The sequence below is a fragment of the Oryx dammah genome, unplaced genomic scaffold (assembly GCF_014754425.2).
Source record: "Oryx dammah isolate SB20612 unplaced genomic scaffold, SCBI_Odam_1.1 HiC_scaffold_17, whole genome shotgun sequence".
Lineage (NCBI taxonomy): Eukaryota > Metazoa > Chordata > Mammalia > Artiodactyla > Bovidae > Oryx > Oryx dammah.
The window spans coordinates 43,637,150-43,665,111 of NW_024070201.1; the positions used below are offsets into that span (position 1 = coordinate 43,637,150).

The 27,962-nt window shown below is 47.5% G+C and overlaps 2 protein-coding genes across 9 annotated transcripts in view; one reads left to right on the forward strand and one right to left on the reverse strand.

Annotated features, from left to right (window-relative positions):
• RIC3 (RIC3 acetylcholine receptor chaperone) overlaps positions 1-11,522 on the forward strand; it is a 56,091-nt gene extending 44,569 nt beyond the window's left edge. For 3 of the 6 annotated variants that reach the window (XM_040258438.1, XM_040258443.1, XM_040258444.1), the window contains one exon: positions 9,217-11,522. In XM_040258438.1, coding sequence (XP_040114372.1) covers positions 9,217-9,668 — 452 coding nt within the window. In that variant the 3' untranslated portion in view covers positions 9,669-11,522. The remainder of the gene's footprint in view (positions 1-9,216) is intronic. The other 3 variants (XM_040258441.1, XM_040258442.1, XM_040258439.1) reach the window with 2 other exon arrangements.
• A 3,006-nt stretch (positions 11,523-14,528) lies between these two features.
• The window catches only part of TUB (TUB bipartite transcription factor), a 90,299-nt gene continuing 76,865 nt past the window's right edge, over positions 14,529-27,962 (reverse strand). For 2 of the 3 annotated variants that reach the window (XM_040258435.1, XM_040258436.1), the window contains exons 4-12: positions 26,832-26,975; positions 25,489-25,656; positions 24,144-24,271; positions 23,517-23,714; positions 23,130-23,242; positions 22,171-22,288; positions 19,905-20,003; positions 19,518-19,689; positions 14,529-19,061 (exon numbers count right to left, since the gene is read on the reverse strand). In XM_040258435.1, coding sequence (XP_040114369.1) covers positions 18,928-19,061; positions 19,518-19,689; positions 19,905-20,003; positions 22,171-22,288; positions 23,130-23,242; positions 23,517-23,714; positions 24,144-24,271; positions 25,489-25,656; positions 26,832-26,975 — 1,274 coding nt within the window. In that variant the 3' untranslated portion in view covers positions 14,529-18,927. The remainder of the gene's footprint in view (positions 19,062-19,517; positions 19,690-19,904; positions 20,004-22,170; positions 22,289-23,129; positions 23,243-23,516; positions 23,715-24,143; positions 24,272-25,488; positions 25,657-26,831; positions 26,976-27,962) is intronic. The other variant, XM_040258437.1, reaches the window with a different exon arrangement.

Consider the following 27,962-nt stretch of genomic DNA (forward strand, 5'->3'; position numbering starts at 1 on the left):
AACATGACACTTCAAAAGCATCAGTTCTTCTGCACTCAGCTTTCTTTATAGTCTTTCTCTCACATCCATACATGACTACTGGAAAAGCCATAGCCTTGACTAGACGGACCTTTGTTGACAAAGTAATGTCTCTGCTTTTTAATGTGCTGTCTAGGTTGGTCATAACTTTTCTTCCAAGGAGTAAGCATCTTTTAACTTCATGGCTGCAGTCACCATCTGCAGTGATTTTGGAGCCCCAAAAAATAAAGTGTGCCGCTGTTTCCACTGTTTCTCCATCTATTTGCCATGAAGTGATGGGACCAGATGCCATGATCTTTGTTTTCTGAATGTTGACCTTTAAGCCAACTTTTTCACTCTCCTCTTTCACTTTCATCAAGGGGCTCTATGTTACTTTCTACAAAAAAAAAAAAAGCCTGATGGGATTTTGATTGGCATTGTATTGATTCTTTAGATCAGTTTGGAAAAATTAACATCATAACAATATTGAATCTTCCAATCCATTAACATTTTTATCTTTCCATTTATTTAGATCTTTCTCAGCAATGTTTTATAGTTTTCGGTATTTAGGTCTTGTACATGTTTGTAAATTTATCCTTAAAGTTCATATTTTTGATGTCATAAGTGACATTTTAAATTTTTTAAATTGCTTATTGCTGTCTGTGTAGAAACACAATTTATTTTTGTTTCCTGATCTTGTATCCTGTGACTTTCTTAAACACACTTCTAGTAGCTTCCTTTTTTTTTCTTCAGATTTTTTAAGATTAAATTTCTTTAAACTTGCTATGTAGATAGTCTCAAATTATTTATATAGGACAGTTTTACTTCTTTTTAATATATAGGTCTTTTCTTTTTCTTCACTTACTGCACTGGCTAGAACCTCCTTGCAGAATATTGAATAGAAGTGGTGAAAACAAATATCCTTGCTTTCCTGATATTAGGTAGAAAGTGCTCACACATTCTCCATTAATATGATGTGAGCTCTTGGTTTATCATGGATATTCTTTTTCAGTTGAGGAAGCTTCCTTCTGGTTTTACTTTGCTGAGAGTTTTTCATCATATATGGATATTGAGATTTTATGAATGCTTTTTGTTAATCACATGAACTGATCATATTATTTTTATGTTTTGGTGACTTAAGTTAGTGAATTATACTGATTTTTTTGTAAAGAAGAGTTTGTGTAGGATTACTTATTTATTCCTTAAATGTCTGGCACATTACTCCAGTGATACCATCTGGGCCTGGAGTTTTCTTTGTGGCAAGACTTATATGACTGTGAATTTAATTTCTTAACATGAATTGCACTGTATCAGTTTATTTCTTCTTGAGTGAACTTTCATAGATTGTATCTTTCAATGATTTACATATTTTATTCTCATTATCAAATTTATTCGTATAAAATTATTTATAATATTCCCTTATGTATTTAACATGTGTAAGGTCTATAAGGATGTGTCCTATTCTTCTCCAGATATAGGTAATTGAGCCTTTTTGTAATTTTTTTTTCCTGATTAGACTGATCAGAGGTTTATCAACACTGTTGATCTTTTTAAGAAGTATACTGTGGTTTGGGTTTTTTCTTATTTCCTATTTCATTGATTTCCATGGCTTACTTAGGGTTTGACATTCTTTTTCTAGTTTCTCAGTGTAGAAGCTTAGATCCTTGATATATTTTTGGCCATTGTTTCATTAATGAGCTAGCTGTCTTGAGCTTCTGTGCTCTTTTGACTCTCCAGTTGCATGCTTGTTAGATTTTTTGATATTGTTCCACAGGTCACATATGGCCTCTTTTTTTTTCTTCAGTCTTTTGTTTCCACCATGCTTGATTTTGGATCATTTTCCTGTGTTGTCAGCTTTATTAATCTTTTTTTCCAGTATATAATCTGGAAGAGATTATATACTCTTATATATGATATATAAGAGCAGTATATAATCTGCTCTTAGTCTCATTCAGTGTGTTTTTAATCTTAGATATTGTATTTTCATCTCTAGAAGTTCTGTTTGGGTTTTCTTATATCTTTCATCTCTCTCATATATTTTCTTCTACCTTCTTGAACATATAAGACATATTTATAGCAGCTTTCTTAACAGACTTGACTGCTGATCTTATTTTCTGTGTCATTTCTAGATCTCTTTCTAGTTACTGCTATTTTCTCCTTGTTATGGGTCCTCATTCCCTGCCCTTTATGCTTGCCTGCTGAATTTTGACTGGATGGTGGGGTATTGTGAGTTTTACATTGTGGAAGGCTAGATTTTGTCTTAGTACTTTAGTGTTGGACTTCTTTCTAATGCACAGATAAGTTACCAGAAATCAGTTGGATCCTTCAGTGCTTGTTTTTAAGGTTTGTTAGAGTGGGTCCAAAGCAACCTTTATTCTGTGACTCAGTTCAGTTCAGCTGCTCAGTCGTGTCCAACTCTTTGTGACCCCATGAATCGCAGCACGCCAGGCCTCCCTGTCCATCACCAACTCCCGGAGTTCACTCAAACTCACATCCATCGAATCAGTGATGCCATCCAGCCATCTCATCCTCGGTCGTCCCCTTCTCCTCCTGCCCCCAATCCCTCCCAGCATCAGAGTCTTTTCCAATGAGTCATCTCTTCACATGAGGTGGCCAAAGTACTGGAGTTTCAGCTTTAGCATCATTCCTTCCAAAGAAATCCCAGGGCTGATCTCCTTCAGAATGGACTGGTTGGATCCCCTTGCAGTCCAGGGGACTCTCAAGAGTCTTCTCCAACACCACAGTTCAAAAGCATCAATTCTTTGGCGCTCAGCCTTCTTCACAGTCCAACTCTCACATCCATACATGACCACAGGAAAAACCATAGCCTTGACTAGACGGACCTTAGTCAGCAAAGTAATGTCTCTGCTTTTGAATATACTATCTAGGTTGGTCATAACTTTTCTAATTTAGCCCTATTAGTAAAGCAGTATCTTTCTCTGGACTCTGCCTGATGCTTCACAAGGTCTTTCCACTTTGGCTGGTAAGGACACGAACTGTTCCCAGCTACGTGTGAGCTCCAGGAATTTATAGGCCTAATGCTTTTAGCATTTCTTTTCCTGGCCCTGGTTAGTTTTATCCCATATATGCACAGATCCGAACACAGTTAAAAACATTAGGAGCTCCCTCTATAGATCTCTGGAGCTCTCTTTGCAAAGCTCCTTTCCTTCCAGTGTTTTTCCCTATATATTCTCACAGCTCCAGTCTCCCTGAACTTTGCATTCCAAGCTCAGTGAGACCACTGGGCCCTGCTTCCCTTTTCTCAGGATCCATGACTACTTTTGTTATGTAATGTTTGAAAATTGGCTGTTCATAGATTTCATTTGATTTTCTGGTTGTTTAACGGGGGAATCCTCTTGCCTTCATTATTGCCAGAGCAGAAGTAAGAGCGTACATATTAACATCAGAATAGCCCTAGGTATATTAAATAGTTAAGGATGGAGGGGAGAAAACTTAAAAACTAGAAAAAAAAAGTTGTGAATAGGTATTCGCTCTTAGCGGGAAAAAATTTCTTGAGCATAAAAGCAGTACAAGATCTGTTCATCATAAAAACAGAAATTAGGACTAGAGGGGAATTTCTTCAGCTTGATAAAGAGAATCTGTGAAACCTATAGTTAATGTTATATTTATTGGTGAACAGTGAGTGCTTTCTCCCTAAGACTGGGAACAGGCAAGGATGACTACTTTTATTCAGCATGGTGCTGAAAGTTCTAGGTAGTACAGGAAGAAAAGGAAATAAAAGGCCTGCTTGCAGGTGACATGATGGTCTGATAGAAAACCCTGAGGAATCTATTTCAAAAGCTAAAACTAATAAATGAGTTCAGCAAGGTAGATAAACATAGAGAAATCAATTGTATTTCTGTACACTAGAATGAACGTGCTGGCGTCAAAATGAAAACTTTGTAATCATTGAAAAAAATGAATGACTTAGGTGTAAATTTCACAAAACATGTACAGGATTTGCATGCTGAAAAACCATACAACACTAATGAAAAAATCAAAGATCTATTAATAAATAAATGGGGAGACATACTGTGTTTTTCTCACTTGCACTCATTTCACATGCTAGCAATATGAATCTCAAAATCCTTCAAGTTAAGCTTCAGCAGTATGTGAACAAAGAACTTCCAGAAGTACAAACTGGATTTAGAAAAGGGAGAGGAACCAGAGGTCAAATTGCCGACATCCACTGGATCATAGAAAAAGCAAGAGAATTCCAGAAAAACACCTACTTCTGCTTCTTTGACCACACTAAAGCCTTTGACTGTGTGGATCACAACAAACTGTGGAAAATTCTTAAAGAGATAGGAATACCAGACCATCTTACCTGGGGCTCTTGAGAAACCTGTATGCAGGTAGAAGCAACAGTTAGAACTGGACATGGAACAATGGATTGGTTCAGAATTGGGAAGGGAGTATGTTGAGGCTATATATTGTCATCCTGCTTATTTAACTTATATGCAGAGTACATCATGAAAAAATGGCATGCTGGATGAAACACAAGCTGGAATCAAGATTTCCAGGAGAAATATCAGTAACCTCAGATATGCAGATAACACCACCTTTATGGCAGAAAAGTGAAGAGAAACTAAAGAGCCTCTTGATGAAGGTGAAAGAGGAGAGTGAAAAAGCTGACTTAAAACTCAACACTCAAAAAACTAAGATCATGGCATCCTATCCCATCACTTTATGGCAAATAGAAGGGAAAACAGTGGAAACAGTGACAGACTTTTATCTTCTTGGGCTCTAGAATCTCTGTGGATGGTGACTGCAGGCATGAAGGATATGACAACCCACTCCAGTACTCTTGCCTGGAAAATCCCATGGACAGAGGAGCATGGTGGGCTACAGTCCACGGGGTCGCAAAGAGTTGGACACGACTGAGCGACTTCACTTTGCTTCACTAGGAGTGCAGGGCTTCCCTTGTGGCTCAGATGGTAAAGCATGTGCCCGCAATGCGGGAGAGCCAGGTTTGATCCCTGGGCTGGGAAGATCCCCTGGAGAAGGAAATGGCAACCCATTCCAGTATTCTTGCCTGGAAAATCCCATGGACAGAGGAGCTGGTAGGCTACAGTCCATGGGGTCACAGAGTTGTACACGACTGAGCGATTTCACTTTCACTTTGGACTGCAAGGAGATCAAATCAGTCAATCCTAAAGGAAAGCAATCCTGAATATTCCTTGGAAGGACTGATGCTGAAGCTGAAGCTCTGATACTTTGGCCACGTGATGCGAAGAGCCAACTCATTGGAAAGACTCTGATGGCTGGGAAAGATTGTAGCAATAAAAAGGAAGGGACTACTCATAAATGCAGCAGTTTGGATAAATTTCCAGATTATGTTGAATAAAAAAAAACTAATTGTAAAAGGTTACTATGTAACATGATTCTGTTTATATAACAGTCTTGAAATGGCAAAATTATAGAAATGGAGAACAGAATAGTAGTTGCCAGAGGTTAAGGAGGGAATTAGGGGCAGGAGGGAGTAGGTGTGGCCGTTAACGGGCAATATAAGGGATCCTTGTGGTGATAGAAATGTTCCTGTATACTGACTATATCAGTATTAACATCCTGGTTGTGACATTATAGTGTATAGTTTTGTAAGGTGTTATCATTAGAAAAAACTATATAAAGAGTACATGGGATTACTACACATGAATCTACAATTAACACACACACACAAAAAAACTAATTAAAAAAAATGCAAGAAATCATAAGGGAGAGGATAGCATAACATTAAACTTACATGGTGTATATAAAATTTTTACTTTCTGTAGATCAGATAAGATCGAAAAGTTCTCAGAACCAACACTAAATTGGAAAAATATTTGTAACAAATATAACTTGTAATCAGCAAAGAAGCTGGTATCTTTAATATATAAAAAGTTCTACAACTAATTTAGGAAACACTGATATACACCTCGCTATGCAGTGCACAAAAGAAAAAAGTTCAACTGGCTACAAAACAGAAAAATTATTTCATTCTCAGTAATAATCAATGAAGTGAAAAATGGAATGACTTCTTTCCTTCCAAACTGCAAATCTTCATTATATAACCTGTTCACAAATAAGGTAAAATTATTCTTATTTATTTTCTACCTACTACTTAGGTTTTGTTGAAATTATGTAGAGTTTTAGCTCCAAATGATTTATGTAGCTTTTAAAGATATTAGCCTTTTTTAAGTATTTAACAATATCATTAAATTTCTAACCACATTGTCAATAATTATTTATTTTACATTGATAATTCTTATAGGTTTCATTTTTAACCACTTTCTTGTATACACTATGTTCTTTCTTTAATTTAAACTTTTGATTAATTTTTGTATCTGTCAGAATACTTCCTTAAGGCCCTCCCCCAGCTCCCCCCAAATAGAAGGGTGTGCTTTCTAAGTATTGGACTTAATCATTTTTCACCTTGATACAAATAATTTTTTGGATGGATATAAAATTATATGATCATTTTTTTTCCCTTATAAGTTTTCCCTTATAAGTCTGAAAACATTGCTTCATTCTCTACTTTCATTTGATGTTGAAAATGATAACTCTTATCCCAGTCTTATTCTTTTTCTCAATGGGCAATCTGTTTTTGGTCAGCTAGTTTCTGTTTTCTGTCTGGAAATTTGTATTCTTTTTATACTTAAAAGTTTGAATTTGTAAACGTTCATAAGCATATATCTATGTGTTAATGTATGGATTTTTCAAAGTATTTTTACCTAGCATTTATCCATCTGAAGACTTGGGACTTTTTTTCAACTCAAGAATATTTTCTTATAATTTCTTTGATTATTGCTCCCATTTAATCTACTCTGCCCTCTCACTGTAGAATTGTAATTCTAAGATTGGATCTTGGATAGGTCTTCTGTGCAGCTTATCTTTTTTCTCATAATTTCCATTTCTTTGTCATATTTATCTTTGAATTCTTTGAAGAATTCTCAAGGAGAATTCTACTTGAGAATTCTTCACCTTGAACTTCTAATAATATATTAATTTGGTTCTCAGTCATGTCTATTTCAGCCTACTCTTTTCTTCCTTATTCAGGTTAAATTTTTTTTGCTATTAGAATTTTCAGTTTCTGACAGCTCTTTCTTATATTCTGTTTGCTCCTTTTTTTATATTGAAGCCTGACTGGTTTTATACATACAATAACCAGTTGAATATTACTGGAAATGTCAGTTAGAAGCTGATTGACCTTAACTTCTGTTTCCTGCATTGACTTTTTTTAAGGGGCTCTTTACATAGTTTGTGTAGTTTGGTTCCAGTTTTGAACGGATGACTTCCTCGTAGGACCAGTGTTTGTTTCTTGCTTATGTTTTAAGTTCCTGCGTAATCAGTACGTTGGCAGATATGGGCTACTCAAGTAGTTATGTTGAGTCACTGTTTAATTTTCTTCAGCAGGCTTCCCCATAATAAACCAAGGCAGATAGTCATGAAATTCCAACATTAAGCTTTGTTCTTGGTTTAGGGAGAAGGCAGAAACATGCCAGAAAACAGACTTCATTCTTAAGCATTCAGTAGCTAGGAGCTAACTAGAAGTGGACTTCCCCAGCCTCTGCCTTTGACCAAAGAGACTGTGAGGACCTTGGGTAGCTAAGCTCCAATTTACCCAGCATAGTTAAACCTGGGAACTATAAGACTGCGTTGGCGAGATTCTTAACACACTACTGTAGTGCTGGTGAGGATGTGAGAGGATGGAGTTTTTTTATATCACTGGTAGGACTAAAAATTTATACCATTCTTCTGTAAAGTAATTTGGCAGAGTATAAAAAAGGCTTTTAAAATGTCCATCCTGTTTGGCCTAGTTTTCATATTTCTAAAATTCTATCTTAAAAAAACAGGGAAATGGACATGGATTTATATTCAGAGATCTTAACTAATATGAAACTTATAATGGAAAATTGGAAAGAATCTGAATGTCTTCCAGAGGGGCATGGTAAATCGTGTCAGTTATGTAGCTGTATGATGGGATATTTTGTAGCCAACTTTTAAATGCCTAATAATATGAAGAAGTACTCATGATATAATGTTGAAGGAAAAGAATCTGGGTACAATATTTTATGTATGGTATGATCCCTCTTTGTTAAAAAAGAGAAAAATATATGATATCACTTGCAGTGATATAAAGGCCAGAGGTAGTACAACACATTGTTATCAGTGATGGGATTCTAGGTGATTTGTTTTCTTTTTTAAAACTTGTCTGGGTTTTTCCAATTTTCTACAATAAGCCTGTGTGATTTTGACTTTTTTTTCCCCCCGATCATAAATGTTGTAAAAATGTGTCTCCACACTCTGCATGGCACCAAAAAAGACCCCTACTTTTCAGAATTTGTAGGCAAAAAAAAAAGGTTTATGTTAGGGTTCAATTTGCCAATTATCATAATGTGCAAATGGGTTTTGAATTCTCTGGCCGAGCACGGCTGCTGGTGCCAGCACCGGCATATGAGCTCCAGCACGGCCCATCTGCTGCTTAGGCTCGGCTTGGCTGACACAGATTTATTTCATTTCATTCTTTAATTTGGCAACATTTTCTCTTTTCTCATTATCATTGCTGGGATTCGTTTTGTTTACCAGTTTGCTGTTTTCTTTTGTTCCCTGTCGTGAAGAAGAAGAAGCCAACAATGGGAATTCTGTTTTCTCAAAATGCAGTCCTTGTCCTTGGGGATCTTGGGCATGTGTTGCTAAAGTGCTCTCTATTTCTGACACTTGCAAGCCATTTCAATTGTTTTGATTAGTAGAAGGCTTTCTGGTGTATTTTTCAAAGAGTTCAACATTCCTTTCCTCCTCCCCCCCTCGCACCCCGCCCTTGGGAAGCTTTGGAAATGGTTCCAAATAGAAATTATAAACATTAGCCTTGAGCTATGCTCTCTCCATCTGGTGTTTGGCACTTTTTTTTTTTTTAAACTGAGGATCATGTTGTTTGTTTAATCTTCATCACTACTGCAGAAGCTTGAGGTGTGAGACTTACACTCTGCCCCAAGCACCCTGCACTTGAGAAGGGATTTTCAGCTGAATTGGTTTGTATTTCATAGAGCTGGTGGACAGTCAGCCGGATCGCCAAGAATTTGCTCAAGTGAAACTTGAGAACTGTTAGTTATCTTAGAGATTTCTTGAATGGATTTGTTGGGATAGGATGGCTACTGCCTTGAGAAGCCTCTTTGAGCCTGACACTATTTATTTGGAAGAGACATTCTTTGTAAGACTTTGTGCTACTTTTTTCTCTAGGTTATCCCGAAGAGACTTATCCAATTTATGACCTTTCAGATTGCATCAAGCATAGGCAAGAAACAATCCTGGTGGATTACCCTGACTCAAAAGAGCCCTCTGCTGAAGAAATAGCTGAAAGAATGGGAGTGCTGGAAGAGGAAGAATCAGACCGTGTGGGTTGGGCAATGCCTACTGAGCCCAGAGCTCAGGAAGATAATTCTGTTACCTCATGTGACCCAGAGCCAGAACCATGTTCCTGCTGGTCTCCTGAAGAAGAGGATCCCGCCGTCTTGGCAGAGAATGCTGGATTTGGTGCAAACAGTTACAGTGAGCAGGAAGAAACCACTAACGAAGTGTGGCCCTATGACTTGAGAGATGGAGGGTCAGGCATCAGTGCAGATAAAGCAGATCCAGGTGGCATGCTGAGGAAGCGGCATCCCCAGGGTTTAGAGTGGGAACAGTCAGTCTAGGACCATTACTGTAGTCCCAAGGTGACCTTTCTCTCCTCTCTGATTTCATCCTTGGCCCTGTGCCCTGTACTTCATTCTCCGTGTTTAAGTATCATAGCCAATCAGGCCACTACCATGGACATCATGTATCCTTCCTGGTGCTTGCACACCTGTCACCTTATAAAACATCATAGAAATTAGTATGAACACAAGACAGCCTCCCTCTTTCTCTTCTTTCTTTGCTCCATCAGAGATTCGATCCACTGAGTAATTTTTGATCTATCATAATTACAGATGGGACCATTCAGGGCAGAGGTCTGACTCTCTATGTTAGAAGTAACAGATGGTTTACCTGTGACGAACATCAAATTACACATGATGAGGACTTAAGGTTGCAAGAGTGAAGATTTCAGAGTCTAAGGTGCCTTATTCTGTGGGCCTTGTGCAGGATAGTGGTCTGCTGGATTCAAGGAGGGGAATATTTTGTTTGTGGGGATGGTGGAGCCAGAGCAGGGACTCTTGCCTGAGCTGAAGCCCCTTACAGCGAGGGCCTCCTGAGGAACTCTTTACAGCGAGGGCCTTTTGCAGAGCCCCAAGGCTGCCTCAAACCTCCACTCTTCTGCAGCATAGAAGACTCTCACTGACCTGAGAATGAGCCTAAAGGCTTGCTAGTAATAGTAGTAGTAGTGTTAGTCACTCAGTTGTGTCCGACTCTCTGTGACCCCATGGACTATAGCCCACCAGGGTCCTCGGTCCATAGAATTCTCCAGGCAGGAATACTGGAGTGGGTGGCCATTTCCTTCTCCAGGGTCAGGCTTGCCGGGAAATGGTTTTTCTCTAATAATGCCTGGATCTCTAGCTTCCTTTGTCCTTGTTCTGCTTAACAGAACTGCCAAACGTAGAAGCACCTTCATACCTCTCGTCTTCCATGGCTAGAGGAAGCTTGAGATAGAGACTTTAGTCCTTACCCTGTGGAGCCAAGGTTTGAAGCTTCAGGAAAGGCTGCTGAAGGGTGGAAGTCCTGCCATGAGATGCTCACAGGGCCAAGGAGCAGCTGACGGAGAGTAAAGCCATGCACTGACAGGCAGTCCTTGCTTAGATGCTGTTTCTGAATGTTGTGCCCTCTGGGAAATTTGTTCTTACAACAAATTAAAACAGAAACGAGGAGGATTGAACTTGTAGACCACGTGCTGTCCTTGGTCTAAGGACCTTGGACCCACACTATTGGGTCCCTGTATTGTAGGGACCCAATATAGCAGTGCCTGGGAACAGACCCTTTTTGGATATCTGAGTCTATTGAGAAAGTTGGGCAAATTGGGAGGTATTAGGACAGGGAGGACTGTGACCAAACCCAAAGCGTAATTTCTGAGCTGCCATCTGTCATGTGTCTCCTTGAGGTAAGATGTATTCTGTATAGTAAGGATGAGTGAATTCACTTTACAGGTAAGACCTGAGAGTTTCAAGAGGACATATTCCTGAGGACCACGAGATGTGGAAGACTTGAAAACTGAGCAATCATGTAAAGGTGGACTTGCTTTTAGAGTTCCACTATGCCTGGAATGAGCCAGAGGCCAAGAAAATGATTTAATAACTGTTAAAGCACGTATAAGCATGCACACTGCTGCCACAGGCTCAGGACCAGATTCAGATGATGTCAGCTGCAGCTGTGCATTGTGTGTGAATGACTTCAGACAAAAGTCAGTGAAGACGGAGTCCATAGGAAGCATATTGTGTCTGTCTCTGTGTGGAACGTTAGATTCACTTGTAAAGAAAGGAGTTTAAAATGTACTGAGAACAATCTAGACGTAATATAATGCTGAAGGTAAAAAATAGTGTAGGTGCTGTTTTCTGTTTCGATAAATTATTTGCTGTGTTCTTTCTCTCCATTCACAGTGGGGGGCTGATTTATGAGGAAAGTTCTGGGACTCTGGTTCAAGTTTCTTTTTTCCTTAGGATATGATTCCCTTATTAGAGGTGGATATGTGTTTCCTTCTGCTTATTCTCTTTTATTCATCTTGCAGACCACTGCTCAACTCCTGCCTTTGGAAAAAAACAGTTAAATATGAGGGCCTTATCCAGTTTATTTTTATTTTTTTAATCTTAATTAAATTTTTCCCAATCCTGAACCCCCCTCCCACTTCCCTCCCCATACCAGTTTATTTTTTTTAATGAACTGTGAACTGTAAAAGGGCTCAAGATGGTGAGTTCTGCAGGCAGAGAAATATTGGTCACCGTCCCATACTTGTCTATTCTAGTTGTAGAATCTGGCCAGGTCCTTAACCCCGAGAACTTTGGCTTTCTCATCACGAAAGCTGGAGAGTCAGAGTCCAGGTCTTACAGGGTATGAGGATTAAATCACATTTACGGAGATTAAGTGGAATCATCAGTGCCTATAAAACAACATTGGTCCTATCTCATATAGGATAACCACTCAGCAAGCGGTAGCTACTTTATTGTGCAAGATTTTATGCTATAATTGAGATATGGACCCAAATCCATATGAGCACAAAGGAAGAAAAGGTCACTTTTCCTAAAGTACTTCCAAGAAACTCCACAGAGGAGATGGGTCTTGAGGGATGCTGTGAACTTCTCCAGATGTGCAAAGAAGAGAAAGGATACAGTTGGCAGAAAGTGGTGGTAGAGCAGTGGGTGTGACAGTAAATGGATGTTCAGGTATTTTGATATTTGAGTCTGGTATGTAAGGTGTCACATAAACAACTCTTTATTTGGAATGTTCATCTCTGGGGGAAATTGGCTTGTAGAAACAGTTCTGCCCCAAGTACTGAGACCTCTTGATTCTTGCTGCCCTGATTCTTGGTGGACTTATATAACAGGAAAACATTTACGTATTTATATTTTTAAAAATTTACTTTTCAGTCATTTTAGACTAGGCAGTCCTTTTTGGATTCTTCAGAATTATGTTATTCTTCAGGGATGAGATTATATGTATATGTACAGTCCAGGATGACCAAAGTCCTGGGCCTGGTTTTTGTCATCTCTCTTCTCCTGGTCTTCATTTCTCCAGAACTGGTCTGGGCTGAGAACCTGGTCAGTGCCCTGGGACTAGGTCTGCAGCGACTCTTGGGCACCGTGGCAGAGCACAGAGTCACACCTCCAGGGTCAGGTAGTTGGCCTAGGAAATAACTGCATCCCGTGGGGCCGTGCTTAGTGACTCGGGTGGGCGATCTGGTCAGACCAGGCGCACAGGAGAGCACCTCCCGAGCTCCAGGAGTACTGCTGTGGGAGCTCGGGAGCCAGGGATAGAGAGCTGCAGTGAGGAGTGGAGGCCCGTGTGACCTCTGGAAGAGACGCCTGTGAGCACCTCATGCACCTTCCATGGCCTGGGTCATCCAATGACTTACAGTCCAAACAGGGACGCTTTAGGAAAAGGAAGCTTTAATGATAATTACACCAGGATTATAGCTGTCAGCCAGGACTCTGCATGGACCCTGAGCTGTTGGAGAGATCATCTTTAACCTGATCACTAAACCTCAAAATCCTCTTTCCTTTTTTCATAGTAGTGTCCTGCATGTGCTATTTCCCAGAGGCAAAGCCACGGGGAGAGGCCACAGTCCAGGTAGGTTCTTGATCTGGGGTAATGAACCAACACTACTCATGACCACATTAAATTCCCTCAACCCAGACTATATTCCAGAAGAAAACTGAACACTTCAGCTACCCAGAAAGCAGAAAAACAAAGTATCACAGACTTTGCCTTGATGATTTTCATACGGCTCTTTCTAAAATGTACCTAATGTTAGGTTTTTCCTTTCCCATTTTCTTACACAAGTTAAATAGGCCAAATTTCTTTTCCTTAGATTATTCCTTAACTTCTCTAAGAACCAGTTTCCTCAGTTTTGAATTGGGAAGCTCTCCCCTGGTGGCTCAGATGGTAAAGCGTTTGCCTGCAATGCAGGAGACCCGGGTTCGATTCCTGGGTGGGAAGATCCCCTGGAGAACGAAATGGCAATCCACTCCAGCACTCTTGCCTGGAAAATCCCATGGACGGAGGAGCCTGATAGGCTACAGTCCATGGGGTCGCAAAGAGTCGGACACGACTGGGCGACTTCACTTTCACTTTCCCCTTGCAGAGCTGTTGGGATGAAGTGAGAGGCTATGTATAGCATCTGTCCAGGGTAGCCTGTGTTGGGTGCTCAGGCCAGTGCCATCAACAGCATAGCACTCACCAAGTTCCTATGCTGCCGGGCTGCTGGACTTGACGCTCCAAGGCTAGCCTGCCTGCCAGGAATGGCCCAGAGCCCAGGTCCTGCAGTCACTGGGTGACTTCAGTTTTGACCTCCCCACCTGTAGCTGTCAGGCATAACTGCAGCCTCCCTTGCTCTTGACTTCACATCTGCCACAGGCTGAAAAGAAAATTCCCAAGCGTGTAGCATGTCCAGGTTCTGTTTAAACAGGTTGGGGTGCTCTGAATATGGCTAGAGGAACCCAGTGGCTGGGTCTTCATGTTATTTCTACCACTTTGGCCTTCCCCGCCTTTTTTCAGCTCCACAGCCCTGTGTGTGTTCTTCCGGGCCAGGCCCACAGGGTTTACTAGGAAGCAGCAGCCCGCTCTTCCGGCCGGCACAGCTGAGCCTGCAAAGGATGTGCTTAGTACCTCCTGTCCTTACCCTTCCTTCCAGCCCTTCCTAGCCCTCTGCGTGTGGGGTTCTGACCATCTTTAAACTTGAGGAGCACAGCCAGAGGGAAGACAGTTTCCTCCCACAGGTGACTGTTTCCAAACCAGCTATGATCTCCTTGTTACCACCACCCTCCTGCCCTCCCCTGAGGCTCTTAGGGCAGAAGGAATGAATGATGTAGAAAAATACTTCTAGGTAAGAAACATGGTTTTTCTTTGATAGGGGGAAAAAAAGGGCACACCAGTGTTGAAACAGTTTTAAGTTTAATTTGTTGATATATGGTCTGTACTTAGACAAACATTAAAGTTCTACAACATACATAATAATGTCAACATGGGAAAATACCAACTTTGTCATTGCACATACCAATAAATAAATACATTTGCTCCAGAATACCAAAGAGTTTATTCCAAAAATCACTTAATAAAGCACAGTTTTGCAAGTTTATCTAAAACTCGATAATTTTGAACAAAAATAAAATGTCTGACCACTCCAAAATAGGAAGAGACAATCTTGTGCAAACAGACACACACATTCTAGGCGTTAGGCAAACTGGCTAATGCACGCTCTCAACAAGAGAAGTGTCACCGTCCTAAGTCCCCTTTGTCACCAAATGCAGGACTAAAGAGGCCAGAGTCGGGCTTCCCTTTCTACGTCACTCTGTTACTCTCTAGGAAACTCTGGATCTCAGCTAATCTCCAGCTCTGCCTGGATCTTCAGAGGGAAGCAGGGAGGAACAAGAGAACAGAAGAGGAAAGAGGTGTGACATCTTTCTCAGGAAAGAAAAAAGGCACAGTGATGAGCCAGAAAGTGATGAGCAAGGACTAGCTTTCATTCACCCCGAATCCTACCGCAAGCTGTGACAGTCTAACCTTATTCTGTGAGAGAACAGGTCTAGAAAAATCCCATGGTTTGCTCAAAAGCACTTGATCACTAAGTGCAGTAGTGCTTTCCGTAAGAACCAACTTGCTTCTCAACCTGGTTGGAAAATTCAAAAACCAAACCTGTCCCAAAACATCTGTTGGACTTCCCCCCCATATCCTGAGATGAAAGAAAATTGCAAAACTAGAGGCATGGAAGGACAGATGACCAATAAACTCAAAAACGAGCCCATAGTTTGGCCTGTTCTGGGGGCTGCTCCAGTTCTACAGGCCAGGGCCCAGGGCAGTGTAGGGTCCCGGTGCTGGGCCCTGAGTGCCAGGGAGTCAGGCCCCCCTTAGTGCTGGGCATCAGAGCAAGCAGCCTCTTTCAGCTCTCTGGAAACTTGTGCTCTGAGCGCCCCCTGACATCCTGAGGTGACAGGGCTATCTCAGCTGGGTAAGGAACGGTAGAGAAGGGAAGGCTGGGAAAGCCAGGGACCCCACCTTGGAGATGGAATTTGTGCTTGCGTTAACAGAGCCGTGGACACGGCCAGCCCACCCACCCCCCCTCACCTGCTGTAAGAAAAGCACAGGCATCTTAGTTTGAAATCATCACTGTGGCTTGTTAAGTTCAGAACTACCTCTGAATATTCATTTAGAGGTAAATGCCCCACTATTTCCAGAGCAAAAAAAAAAAAGACATCTGCTTCTACAGTTTTGTTCCTTCTTGTCACTGCAGGAGGCGGGCCCCAAAGGTTCTCTTCTAGCCTGTGATGATAACACTCCTTGGCTTCTAACACCTGTCTTCAGCATGGGTCTGGACCTCACATGCTCGTTCTGAATTAGTGTCATGATTTTTAAGGCACATTCAACTAGAATAAGTTCAAATTCATCCAAAGCACGCATGCAACACACCAATTTCTCCAGGTAATGCAGAGTGGAAACTGAAGAACTAAACTTTTTTGGATAGCATCTTCCCAGTAAGAACCTCCGGAGAAGGAGTTGGTACTTTCCCAGGTACGCTTTCTGATCAAAGGACGTGAAATGAACAAAATCCACAGGTGATTACAGCTACATCCTCAGTCCTTTCCTATTCATCCACAGAAATATGATCATAATAGGAAACCTTAATTGATTGTTCACCGATTGCTCTTGGCCCCAAATACACACAAAGAGACAGACACAGAGCACCTTAGAGCCAGAAGGAAAGAAAAGCCAGGACTGGAGAAGTTAGGGATGTGAATCTTACTGCTCTGCAGAACTGTGTGGGGGCAGAGATGGGGTGTGGCCCCAGGAGGAGCTGGCAGCAGGAGCAGTTACAGAGGAGCTGCCTAAGGCCCCAGCTACCCAACTCCCTTGGGGCATGCTTGTTCCATCACTAAGTTCCCTGCCCAACCAAGGACCATCTGGGCAGTGGGTATGAAGGGCAAGGACTCTTACCATGGGAGAGACTGAGCCCAAGTGGTCTCCAGGGGTCCCAGCAGCTTTAGGAGTCTGGGCCCACAGTTAAGGAAAACCAGCATCACCCAGAATGGGGTCTTAGAAAGACCTTGCAAGGCTGGGTCTCCAGCAGGTGATGAGTGCTCTTGCCTGTCACTCAGTACCTAACAGAGGGTTTTGTCATCGAGCTACCCTTTGCCACACCCAGGCTGGAACTCTCAGGCCACACTCCCGACCCTAATGAAACACCGATCAACCCATCCTCTGGGTACTAGAGGAGTAAGCAGGCGACACATTTTCCATTGTATGTCTGATGAATAATCCACTCTGCCACCAGGATCCTCCCTCTCACAAAGATCCAAAATCAACCTTTCTACCTTAAAAATCACTGACCCAGAGAACCAGCTTGACTAGACATTAGAGGTCATCTAGCTTCTGTCATTCCAAATGTCAGCAGGTCTCTCTTAAAGTCAAGACAGGAAGAGCCAGAAAGGAGAACATCACAACAGTATTTCCCTGGGAAGTGGACCTGCTCCAGGACAGAAAGTTCCAGTGCCCTCAAGAAGGTCCCAAGTTAGAGTGGTCTAGGTACCAGACCATGTTGACAACCAGAGATGGATGCCCCAGGTGTGTCCAGGTCCCTGCTAGGACAGGAGGCCTTGCTGTAAGCATTCAACACGTGAAAACCTAGATTCCCAGGAAATGAGAACATCCTAGTTCCACTGAAGTCAAAACAGCTCCACCACCTCACTCGGGGCCTTGCTAACATGTTTGAAGTATGACTTTTAAAAAACCCAACCTCTGTATAGTCTTTCTAAGCACATCCATCTACTCTGAAGTGAGGAACGACTCTCGCTTGCTTCCCACTGATTGCTGATCTCCACCTGGGGCCGTAGCCTCCGTCAAGGTGAATGACGCATACGCAAGCGTTCCCAAGTCTGCAGCGTAGACGGTGCCAAAGGAGGAGGGTGGCAGAGGGAGAGGTCAGGCCACTCACAACCACCCATCACAGCTGGATAGAAAACTGGGCCGCAGCCTTGCTGAAGCCTGCTGGCGGGGCGGGGGGTGGGGGGTTGGGGCAGACACAGGCCAGTCCTGATCAGACGGACCTGCAGAATCTGACAGCTTTCAGCAGGGAACTGTCCGGTTTCCCACTGAAATGGCCTAGGTCTCACCACCTCTTGACGTTTCTAAGTCTGGAATCAGGTGCGTGGGCATGCATACTGTGCCCCAGGAAGGCCAGAGACAGCAGTTTTTTTGGAGGAGTGTGGGAACAAGGAAATGAGCTAAAATCCAGATTCTGCTCTTAACCAGCCAGGTGACCCCAGGCAAGTCCATCTTCTAGGTGATCTCTAAGGGTCGCCACCTCTGACCCCTTGTGGTTCTAACATGTCTCCCGCTCCCCTCACCCTTTCCCATTCCCAGCTCACAACTACACACGCCCTCAATGGCCATAGCCTAGGCTTTACTGCAGGGAGCTGAAGCACAGGCAGGAGCCCCAGCTGCACCTACTTGTGTGCAGTCTGGGGCTGGCATCCTGGGGTTCCCTGGGTCAGCCGACAGGGCTCCTGGACAGCCCTAGCCCACGTGCCACCTGTATGCTCAGCCTGTATGGATCCTACAGACCCCACCCGCTAAGACATTTGGCCTTGGGGGCCGGCGTCCTGCCACCTCTGTGCGCACAAAGAAATCCTAGAGAAATCAAATGAGCCCCAACCGCAGGCTGTCAGCCAATTCCCACAGCCACAGCCGGGCCCTGCAACCCTGACAGGGGCCTGCCCCTCACCTTTCCGCCCCAATTCTTCCCAGGCCCGGCGGAGGCCAGCTGATGCTCGAGGACTTTCTGCAGTTGTAAGAGCGAGGCTCGGCTACCCAAGCCTGTGCTATGTAAAGCTGATGTGCCCCAACACTCACACGCTCTCACACATACTCATACACTCACACACACACCGAGCCCTGCACTGCTGGGGCCCATGGTCATCGGACCCCGGGCTGAGTGGACGCTGGGCCGCAGCAGCCCTGCCTGTGCTTCCTCTCCCTCTCCACCTCTTCGCGCCTCCCCTGCTGAAGGGGCTGCTACGCTTGGCAAACAGCACTGCAGCAGGACACTAACCCGAGAGTGGGGGCACAGAAAGGATCTGCGCTGGTCCCCTCATGCCCCCCACTCCTCTGCTCGGCAGCAAAGGCAGAGGAGCCTGTTCCCGGATGGCCGAGCCCAGGCCCACCGAGAGCCGAAGGCTCACCTGGCAGGGGGCCTATGTACAGGGGTCGGTGGGGCTGCTCCACAGGCAGGCGGGCAGCGCCACTCCAGGCTGGGCCGCCCCAGAGGGCACGGGGCGGCCTCTACTCGCAGGCCAGCTTGCTGTCGAAGCTGGACAGCGCAATGGCAAAGGCCTGCAGCGCGCACAACGGGTAGTTGTAATCCATGGTGAACACGTCCTCTGCTACGCGGCCAAACTGCATCACGATGTAGTCCGCTGGAGCCAGGCAGAAGTGAGGACAGAGAGAAGGGCAGGACAGGGATGCGGAGGGGCAGAGGGACACCCACATCACGAGAGGGAAGAGGGAAGGCCAGAAGCAGAGATGCCAAGAGGATCCCAGAGGAGGCAAAGCACAGACCGAATGGGAGCAGTGGCAGGAAAGAGCGAACAGGTGACAAGATGCAGACACACAGCAGGAGATGGGGAAGGAGAGAGGAGGCCATTCAAAGGGTGCCCCACGCCTGAGACTCTGTCGCGCGCACAGAATCCCGGGTCAGGGCTCCAGAGGAGGCTTTTCCAGGGCCTCCCAGTCATTAAGGTCACAGAGCCCTTTACTAAGCCAATAACCCATAGGCCTTAAACTCTGAGCTCTACAGGCAGGGCTGAGTGGGCTGAATCCTGAGCTAAGGGCCCCGGTGTCATGCAGTCACGAGTCAGGGCAGGAACACTCACGGTCATTGCCGTGGATGATCTGGAAGTTCTTCACCGAGGCCTGAGTGACGCGCCCGTGGAAGTTGAGTACGTAGGACTGCGTGTCGTCGTTCCAGACGGGCGTCTTGTTTTGCAGCTCGATGATACTCTCCGTGTTCTTGTTCTGCCAGCGCGCTAGCAGTGTCTCATGCTCCTGGGAGGGCAGCCTCAGCTGAGCCAGGCCTGGGCCTCAGCCCCATGACCACCCCAGAGAGTGATCTGCCCCGGGGTGGGGGTCCTTAGATCTCCCCACAACCCCCAGGGCTTCTCATACTGGTTACACATGCACACCTGCTGGAGCTGTGCCCTCAGAAGTGCGTGCAGAGGCTGGGAGGAGGGGGAAAGCAGGTGGGGTGGGTGGAGACTCACGTTGCGGGGCCGGATGGAGACTCTCTCATGAACCATGGTCATGCCCGGAACAATTACACTCATCTTCCGAGGCCCCTTAAAACCTAAGACGTTTGTCTCCTGGGAAAGAGAGAGACGCTCGCTCAATACTGGCCATCTGAAGATGCTACCTACCTGCTGGACAGACTGGAGGAGCAGAGAGAGATGAGCTAGTCAATCACCACTCGAACGTACAGGAGGCATCTGTGAACTTACCGTGTCCAGAATCGGCTCCTTAATCTCCACTCTGCCCAAACAAGCTGCTCTTACCATCTTCCTCGCTCCAGTGAATGACATCTCCGTTCTTCCATCTGCTCCCCTACCTGGAGTCCTAACTTAACTCCCCCCACCCTCACATACCACTTCTAACCCATCAGCAAATGCTGTCAGCTCTTCCTTCAGGCTATACTCAGAATTCAACCACTTTTCAGCCACCACCATCTCTCAGCAAGAGCAGAGGACCAGCCCTTAGCTGGACTCTTCATTTCCTGAGCCCCCGCCCCACCTCCTTGTCATCTGTTTTCCACACAGCGCTGAGCAGTCCTGGTGAGTCAGGTCGTTCTTCTCAGTTCACTCAGAGTAACTGAGTCTTAGAGCACGGTCTTACCTCGTGCTGCAAGGCCTCATGAAATATGGCCCCATCACCCCCTCTCTTCACCACCTACTCTCTGCTGCATTCACTGCCCTCCTTCTGCTCCCCTGACACGCCAGCGTTTTTGCTCACCATCTTCTCAACACCTGCACAGTTGGCGCTCACTTCCTTCTGGCCTTTACCCAAACACTACCTCAGTGAGGCCCTCCCGCCATCCTTCCTAAAAGAATATTCATAGCCCTCTTCCTCTTCCGCGTGCTGCGGTTCACGAGGTAGCAAAGAGTTGGACATGACTGAGCGACTGGACTGAGCCGTCTTCCTGCTTTATCCTTCTTCAGTTCAGTTGCTCAGTCGTGTCCGACTCTGCGACCCCAAGGACTGCAGCACACCAGGCCTCCCTGTCTATCATCAACTCTCAGAGCCTACTCAAACTCATGTCTATTGTGTCAGTGATACCATCTGACCATCTCATCCTCTGTCGTCCCCTTCTCCTCCCGCCTTCAATCTTTCCCAGCATCAGGGTCTTTTCAGATGAGTTGGTTCTTCGCATCAGGTGGCCAAAGTATTGGAGTTTCAGCTTCAGCATCAGTCTTCCCAAAGAATATTCAGGACTGATTTCCTTTAGGATCTCCTTGCAGTCTAAGGGACTCTCAAGAGTCTTCTCCAACACCACACTTCACAAGCATCAATTCTTCAGCGCTCAGCTTTCTTTATAGTCCAATTCTCACATCCATACATGACTACTGGAAAAACCAAAGCTTTGACCAGACGGACCTTTGTTGGTAAAGTAATATCTCTGCTTTTTAATATGCTGTCTAGGTTGGTCATAGCTTTTCTTACAAGGAGCAAGTGTCTTAATTTCATGGCTGCAGTCACCATCTGCAGTGATTTTGGAGCCCCCGAAATAAAGTCTCTCACTGTTTCCATTGTTTTCCCATCTATTTGCCATGAAGTGATGGGACCAGATGCCATGATCTTAGTTTTCTGAATGTTATATAACTGTTCTATAGCTTCCCCCCAACTCAGGGTTCAAGTCCCAGAAGGGCATATCTTTGTTCACTACTGTCTCTCAGTGCCTCAAATTGCACCTGGGGCTAAGTATTCAGACTGCCTCCCCAGAGCCGACCAGCAGGTGGCACCATTGGATCATATGAAACAGCTATGAAGTCCCAAGCTAATGGTACCAGTCCCTCATTTTGAAATGAGATGGAGAAATTCCTTGTGTTTATATCCCAGCTCTGTATCTATGAGCTGTGTGACACTGGCAAGTGACCCAACCTCTGACCTTCAGTTTCCTCATCTATATAATGAAGAGAGGCTCGAGCTCTTAGGTTGAATATTCAGTGAGATTATGCAAAGGACCTTAGAGTCCATTTAGGACCTGAATACTGGAGGGAAGACGAGGGTTGTGCCAACATGAACCCAGGCCTCCTGCCTCCTCCTTCCCAGGAGGCATCCGGGCTGGGCTGCAGAGAGGCAGGCCTAGTTCCCAGAACTTGCCAGGCAGGTGGTCAGCTGTGTACTGTCCCAGGCAGGGGCCACTCCACTGCCCTCCTTGTCTGCCCACAAAAGTAGATGGAATAGGCCACAGGCAGGTAGCAAGTCCTGAGTGTCATGCCTAGCTCGAAGCCCAGAGACCCAGAGCCCATGACTCACGTAGCAGATAGCAGCCAGCTCCTGACGCAAGGTTCCACTTTCCAAAGTAGAGGCTGATGCTTTCTGAGGGTTGACTCCATTGTCATACACGGTGAACTTGGTGCCCATGAGGTTGGACCTGAAGGACAGACACAATCATTGTAAGGTCGTGCATGACCTGTCCCTGGCAGGGAGTAGCTCAGAGGCTATCCTAGGGAAGGAAGACTGGAGGGGACCTTTGTGACCTTTGTGGGCAGAGAGCAGCAGACCTGGGGACACACTGTTCACAGAATCATCTCAGAAGGCGCTTCATGGACAGAAGGCCTCGACTTGCTCCGAGTTTAATCAAATGGCATCTCAGCTGAGTTCAGGAAAATCGGAGTTCCACAGAAGGTCTCCCTGGAGGAACTGGGGTGGCCCCCCTCGTGGAAGGTGAGCCACCACAGGGGCACCTGGCAAGACTGCAGAGGGATCTCAGCACCCCATGGAGGGTGGAGATGATCCGCCTGGGAGTTGCGGTCCAGCCCCATCTCCGGCTCTAAGCTTGATTTATGCTCCTGAATCTGCCACACTTCTCAGCACACCCTCCCTCACCTGAGGCCCAGCTCAGAGCCTTCGCCCCACCCCAAGGTTGCTTCCTCTTCCCTCAAGGGCTCACTCCTGCCCCTTGGCACTGACCATGAGACCAAGGCGGCTCTTCCAGGGTGGCCTACATCATCCCTGACATCCTGGAGTTTGGTTTGCCCTCCTAGTGGGCCTGCGCCCCCTCTGCCTGGGAGCAGCTTAGGGTAGGATGACTGAGGCTCATCTCCAAATCTGGCTCGAAGCTAGCACAGACCTGAGCCTGCGGTTGATCTGATGGACAGAGGACCCTGGGAGAGGATCCAATGCTCAACCTCCTTCAGGGGCAGCAGCTGCCCTCTACAGAGCCTGCCCCAGCCTGCCCCACCCCCGCTGGCCTCCTGGGGACGTGCTGGTACCGCAGTTTCCCGATGTAGCTGTCCCCTCCTCTAGACAAGTCTGTAGGGTCCACGGAGATGAGGTAATTGGAAGTTTTGCTCTTCTTTCTCTTCCTTCCCGCCAGGAGGAACACCTTGGGGAGTGGAGTCAAGTTATGCATGTCCCAGGCCCCGCCTCCGGTCCACACGCAATCCCAGGACCACTCACACCCTCACTCACACAAGCAATCCCCTCGCTTCAGCTCTTGAACATACTCGTTTGCACACATATGCACCAACGGGGCACACAGGTTTCTGTCTCTTTGGGGGAACTGGCAGGTCAGTGCTGGAGCTGAGGCTTCCAGTCCCACTCCAGCCCCCAGGACTTCAAGCCCACAGGATGAAACTGCACGTCCAAGCCAACCTCACCTTCTTCCCGTCCTCGCGGTCCAGGTGCAGGAAGTAGGTGGGGTACATGCCCCGGTCCATGCCCTTCTTGTCCCGTGTGATGCGGCACTTGATGGTGATCCCCTGGGGGGCTGGCCTTAGGGCAAACTCTTCGAGATCCTGGACCTCAACATCCACCGACGGCTCGGGGGCTGTGGGGCTGGGGGCCGAGGCTGCCTCCTACCAAGGAGAGAGGAGGAGCCTGAGCCCCAGGCAGGGACCCCGAGCTGAAGTTGGTGGTCTGGAATCCAAAGCTGCCCCTATATGGTGGTGGTGGGAGACAGGGCCGGCACCCTGGGATGTGGGCACAGAGATCCTGGCCCTGGATCTCTGGCAGCTGGCTTCCTAGCCCTTCCTTCAGCTCAGCAGCCCAGGGTGGGGATGGAGAGAACAGGCAGGCTCTCAGAAGCTGTGCTGTCCAACTCCAGAGCCCCCCCTCTCTGGCTTGACTGAAGACTGGGAGAAGAGCCCCAGGGGAAGCAGCTCTTGGCAGGCGCCTGCCCAGCCCGTGGCCCAGGAAAGCCAACTCTGCTTCACTTCACTTCGTTCCCCTCCCACCTGGGCGACACTGCTGTCTGCCCTCCTGCTGAGCAGGAGCTCCTCACTCACCCTGGTGGACTTCCTGCTCGTGGCGGAGCTGGGTCGGGTGTTGCTATTCAGCTGGGAGGAGCTGGAGCTGTTCTCGTCCTCCTCCTCCTCCTCCTCCTCCTCTTCGAAGCTCATGCTGCTGGAGATGCCTGGGCCGGGCAGAGGAGTCGGAGAGGACGAGTGGTCACACAGGCACACCCTGACAGTCACCCATTCACTGGCTCCAAGTCACTCATACCCACAACACACAAGGACACACACACGGACACACACACACGCAGAGTGGCAATACACACGTACATCCACGTGCTCCCACGCACACATTCAGATACACACTAGGACACTCTCTCTCCAGTGCATATGTGAGCTGGGGCTGGTCACTGTCCCCGGGTGCAGCCCCCCTCCCAGCCTCAGCTGCCAGACCCTCCCTATCTGGCAGCCAGGATGCCCTGTCTCCTGGATAGCAAAGCCTGAACTGAGCTGGCCCTGCCTGGGAGCCTGCGTCTCTGGCCTTCAAGTCTACTGGATGCCTTGGCTGGCAAAACCTATAAAATCTCGAGAAAGTCCCAACTCCTCACTCAGCCTGATGCTCGGGGCCCACCAATCCTCTCCAAAGAAAGTGAAAGTCGCTCAGTCATGTCTGACTCTTTGTGACCCCATGGCTCCTCTGTCCATGGGGATTCTCCAGGTAAGAATACTGGAGTGAATGGCCATCCCCTTCTCCAGAGGATCTTTCTGACCCAGGAATTGAACCAGGGTCTCCAGCACTGCAGGTGGATGCTTTACCAACTGAGCTACCAAGGCAGCCAGCCCGTCCTCTCCAAAACCTGCCCTGTCTACATGCCTTCACATCTTCACCCCAGCTCAGCAGCCCTTCCTCCAGGAAGCTGTCCCTCGTGCCATGTCTCAGAGCGTGTGCACTGCGGGCTCTCCCTCCACCACCTCCCTGGGACAGAGCTCACTCTCTGGGCAGCAGGCCTCCTGGGAGGGTCTGCCTTGCCTCTCAGCCTCCTGGCCCTGCTCCCTCTAGCTCAACAGAGTGGGGACATTTTGTAAGAAAAGAACTTTCTCAGAGGGACAAAAGGGAAAGGAAATCTGTCCCCACACCTGGGCCTCCCTGCGGGCAGGGGATGGGGACCCAGGGCTGGGCTGTGGGCGGGCTGGTCCCTTGAGCCACACTTCTCTCACTCAATGCAGCCTTCTCAGGGGTCCCTGCCCAAGTTGCTCACTAGTCTCCAAGTGTGCCCCCCACCAGGGTCTGGGAGGGGCTGAAACAGACACAGGAAGGCCATGCTCCCTGAGAAAGGTGCATCTGAGAACCTGGGGCTGAGCTTTGGGGGTGTCTCTGGACCCCCACGGGGCTCACCCTTCCTCTGCATCGTGCCATGGATGTCCTGCCCGCCGGGCCGTGCGCCACCACCTGCGGCCGTCTCCCCTGTGTCCTGGGCCTGGTCCAACTGGCCCACAGTCAGGATCTGCACAGGGCCTCGGGCCTCAGACTTGTCTTCAGCCGGTGCTGCTGGCCCGCCGGAGCCTGCAGGCCATGGACACTCCTGAGTCCCATCCAGGGGTGCGGAGGGGGCAGGGCAGCCTGGATTCCCAGGTGTCCAGGAAGAGGGTGAGGGAAGACCAGGGACACCTCTGAAAACTTTATTTGCAAAACCGATTTTTTAAAAAATGAGTGACTGCTGTCAGCCTCTTAATGGTGGGTGAGCTAGGAAGGGGCATGGGCTCCATCTCTTCTGCTGTTCCCCCACATCTGTGGCCGAAGGTGGGGACTGAAATGCCTCGTGTCCCTAGGCAGCCGGCAGCCGGTTCCAGCTACATGGTGAGCAGGACAGGAGGGAGAATGAGGCTGAGTCCGACACAGCGAGGCCACCACTCAGCTCGGACACGGCCAGCTCTGCACTGTCAGTGCCAGCCTTCTCTCTCCCTCACACGTGCACACAGACTCACACACATCAGTGAAACACACAGGGCCCCTGGAAAAAGACAGGTCGGCAGACACTCTCCTTCCCAAATGGAGGGGCTCCCACCTCCCCCATCAACCTTCCTGCCCAAGTTGCCACAGCTTTGGGACCAGAAACAAGCCCTTAAATGCCGCGGTTACTCCACAGGCCCTCGGACCTGACACACCACTGTCCGACCATGACACGGAGGCCTGGAAGCCACTCCCAGGAAAAAGGTTGAGGAGTAGGGTGGCCAGCAGAGACGGGACTCAGGGCAGGGCCACTGTAACCGGCCTTGATCTCCAGGGATCTTTTCTGGAGAGGGAGGAGCAGAGGGACCAAACTGGTCTGTGGGCCAAGAGGGTGGAAATGGGACTGGAGAAGTGAGCAAGCCCACAGGATGACCAAGCACTGCCCAAGGGGGAAACAGGCTGCGCAGGAGATACTGAGGCTCCCAGAGGAGTGTCCTAATCAGGGTGGAGGTGCTCGGGTGGGTGGGGAGGGGCTTCCGGGGCCACAGCTGAGCTGGACTTCACATCCTCGGGCAGCAGGAGAGTCCTGCCCATGCCCACGGGCCAGCCTGGTCCCACATGAGCAGGAGGAGGCCTGTGAGCCAGCTGGGGGATACTGAGTGCCATTCGGGGCTCTCCTCGAGGACTCTCACCCAGCCCCTCACCCCCAAGTCTGGAGGACAAGCCTTCTGCCAGCCCGACGGTGGGGGCCGGGCCTCCCAAAGAGGGGGCAGTGAAAGCAAGCCAACCTTTGTGCTTCCCCTTCTTCTCCTTCCTAGAGGCCCCACCCTGGCCCCCTGCTGCGGCGGCTGCCTTGGTTCTCTTGGCTGAGGCTGGTGCTGTGGGATGGGCAGCTCCCAGGGGCACACTGGCAACTGAGTCGGCCTCTTGAACTGCTCAGGAGAGAGCCGGAGAGAGAGAGAGAGAAATGCATACAAGGTGAGACCAGAGCTCCACCACAACACTACCCAGCTCCCCCACCAGGGCCTCTGTACCATCATTCCTCCAGGCAAAAGTGCGCAGGGCAGGCCAGGCTGGAAGGAGGTGGCACCCCCCAACCCAACAGGGTGCTGAAGTCAACAGCCTGGTCTGCACCATGACCACCCCAGAAGCAGAGCAGTTGGGGAGGCGGAGGGAGTGTGTCTGCAAGAAGGGGGGTCTCTGATGACGGTGGGTGAAGACAGAAAAGGCTGCAGTGTCCAGAAGAGACCACAGTGAGGGCGAGCACCACAGGGACTGCACTGTTCTCCTGGGACAAGCCCTCGAAGCAGGGGAGTAAGTGGATCCCAAGAGCTGCCTGCCAAGTGGAAGGTCTCAGAAGGGCCACCACTGGGTATCTCCACCCTCTCCAGGCATCAGAAACCCAATCTGTCAAGGCCCTTGAGTGGTTTCTCACTGCTCACCGCTCTTAAGATGATGACCAATGTCCTCCCGCCAGCCCGGCCTTCCCCTTGGCCTAGCTGCCCTTGTCACCTGTTGGGCATCCCAGGTCCCAAACACACCCCAGACTCCCTCCTGCCTGCCACAGATCTGCTCTCGCTGTCTCACCACCTGGACTGCCCTCACCACACAGCCCCCGCTCCCACTAACTCCCATCAGCCTGAGAGTTCCAGCTCAGACATCACCTCCTCAGAGAAACCCTGCTCTGGCCACGACTCTGCCATCCACTCGCCGAGCTTGGCTTCCTTCTGCAACCCACACCTATGACAGTCTGTTTCATCCTCTCTCCCCTCCTAGATCTTAAGGTCCATGAGAGAACAGAGACTGCATCGGTTCGTGCTCACCCTGGACCCCCAGCCTCTAACCCAGAGCCTGACACAAACAAGCTCTCAATAAATATTTAAGAAATGGATAAATATATAAAATGAATGAACACAGCC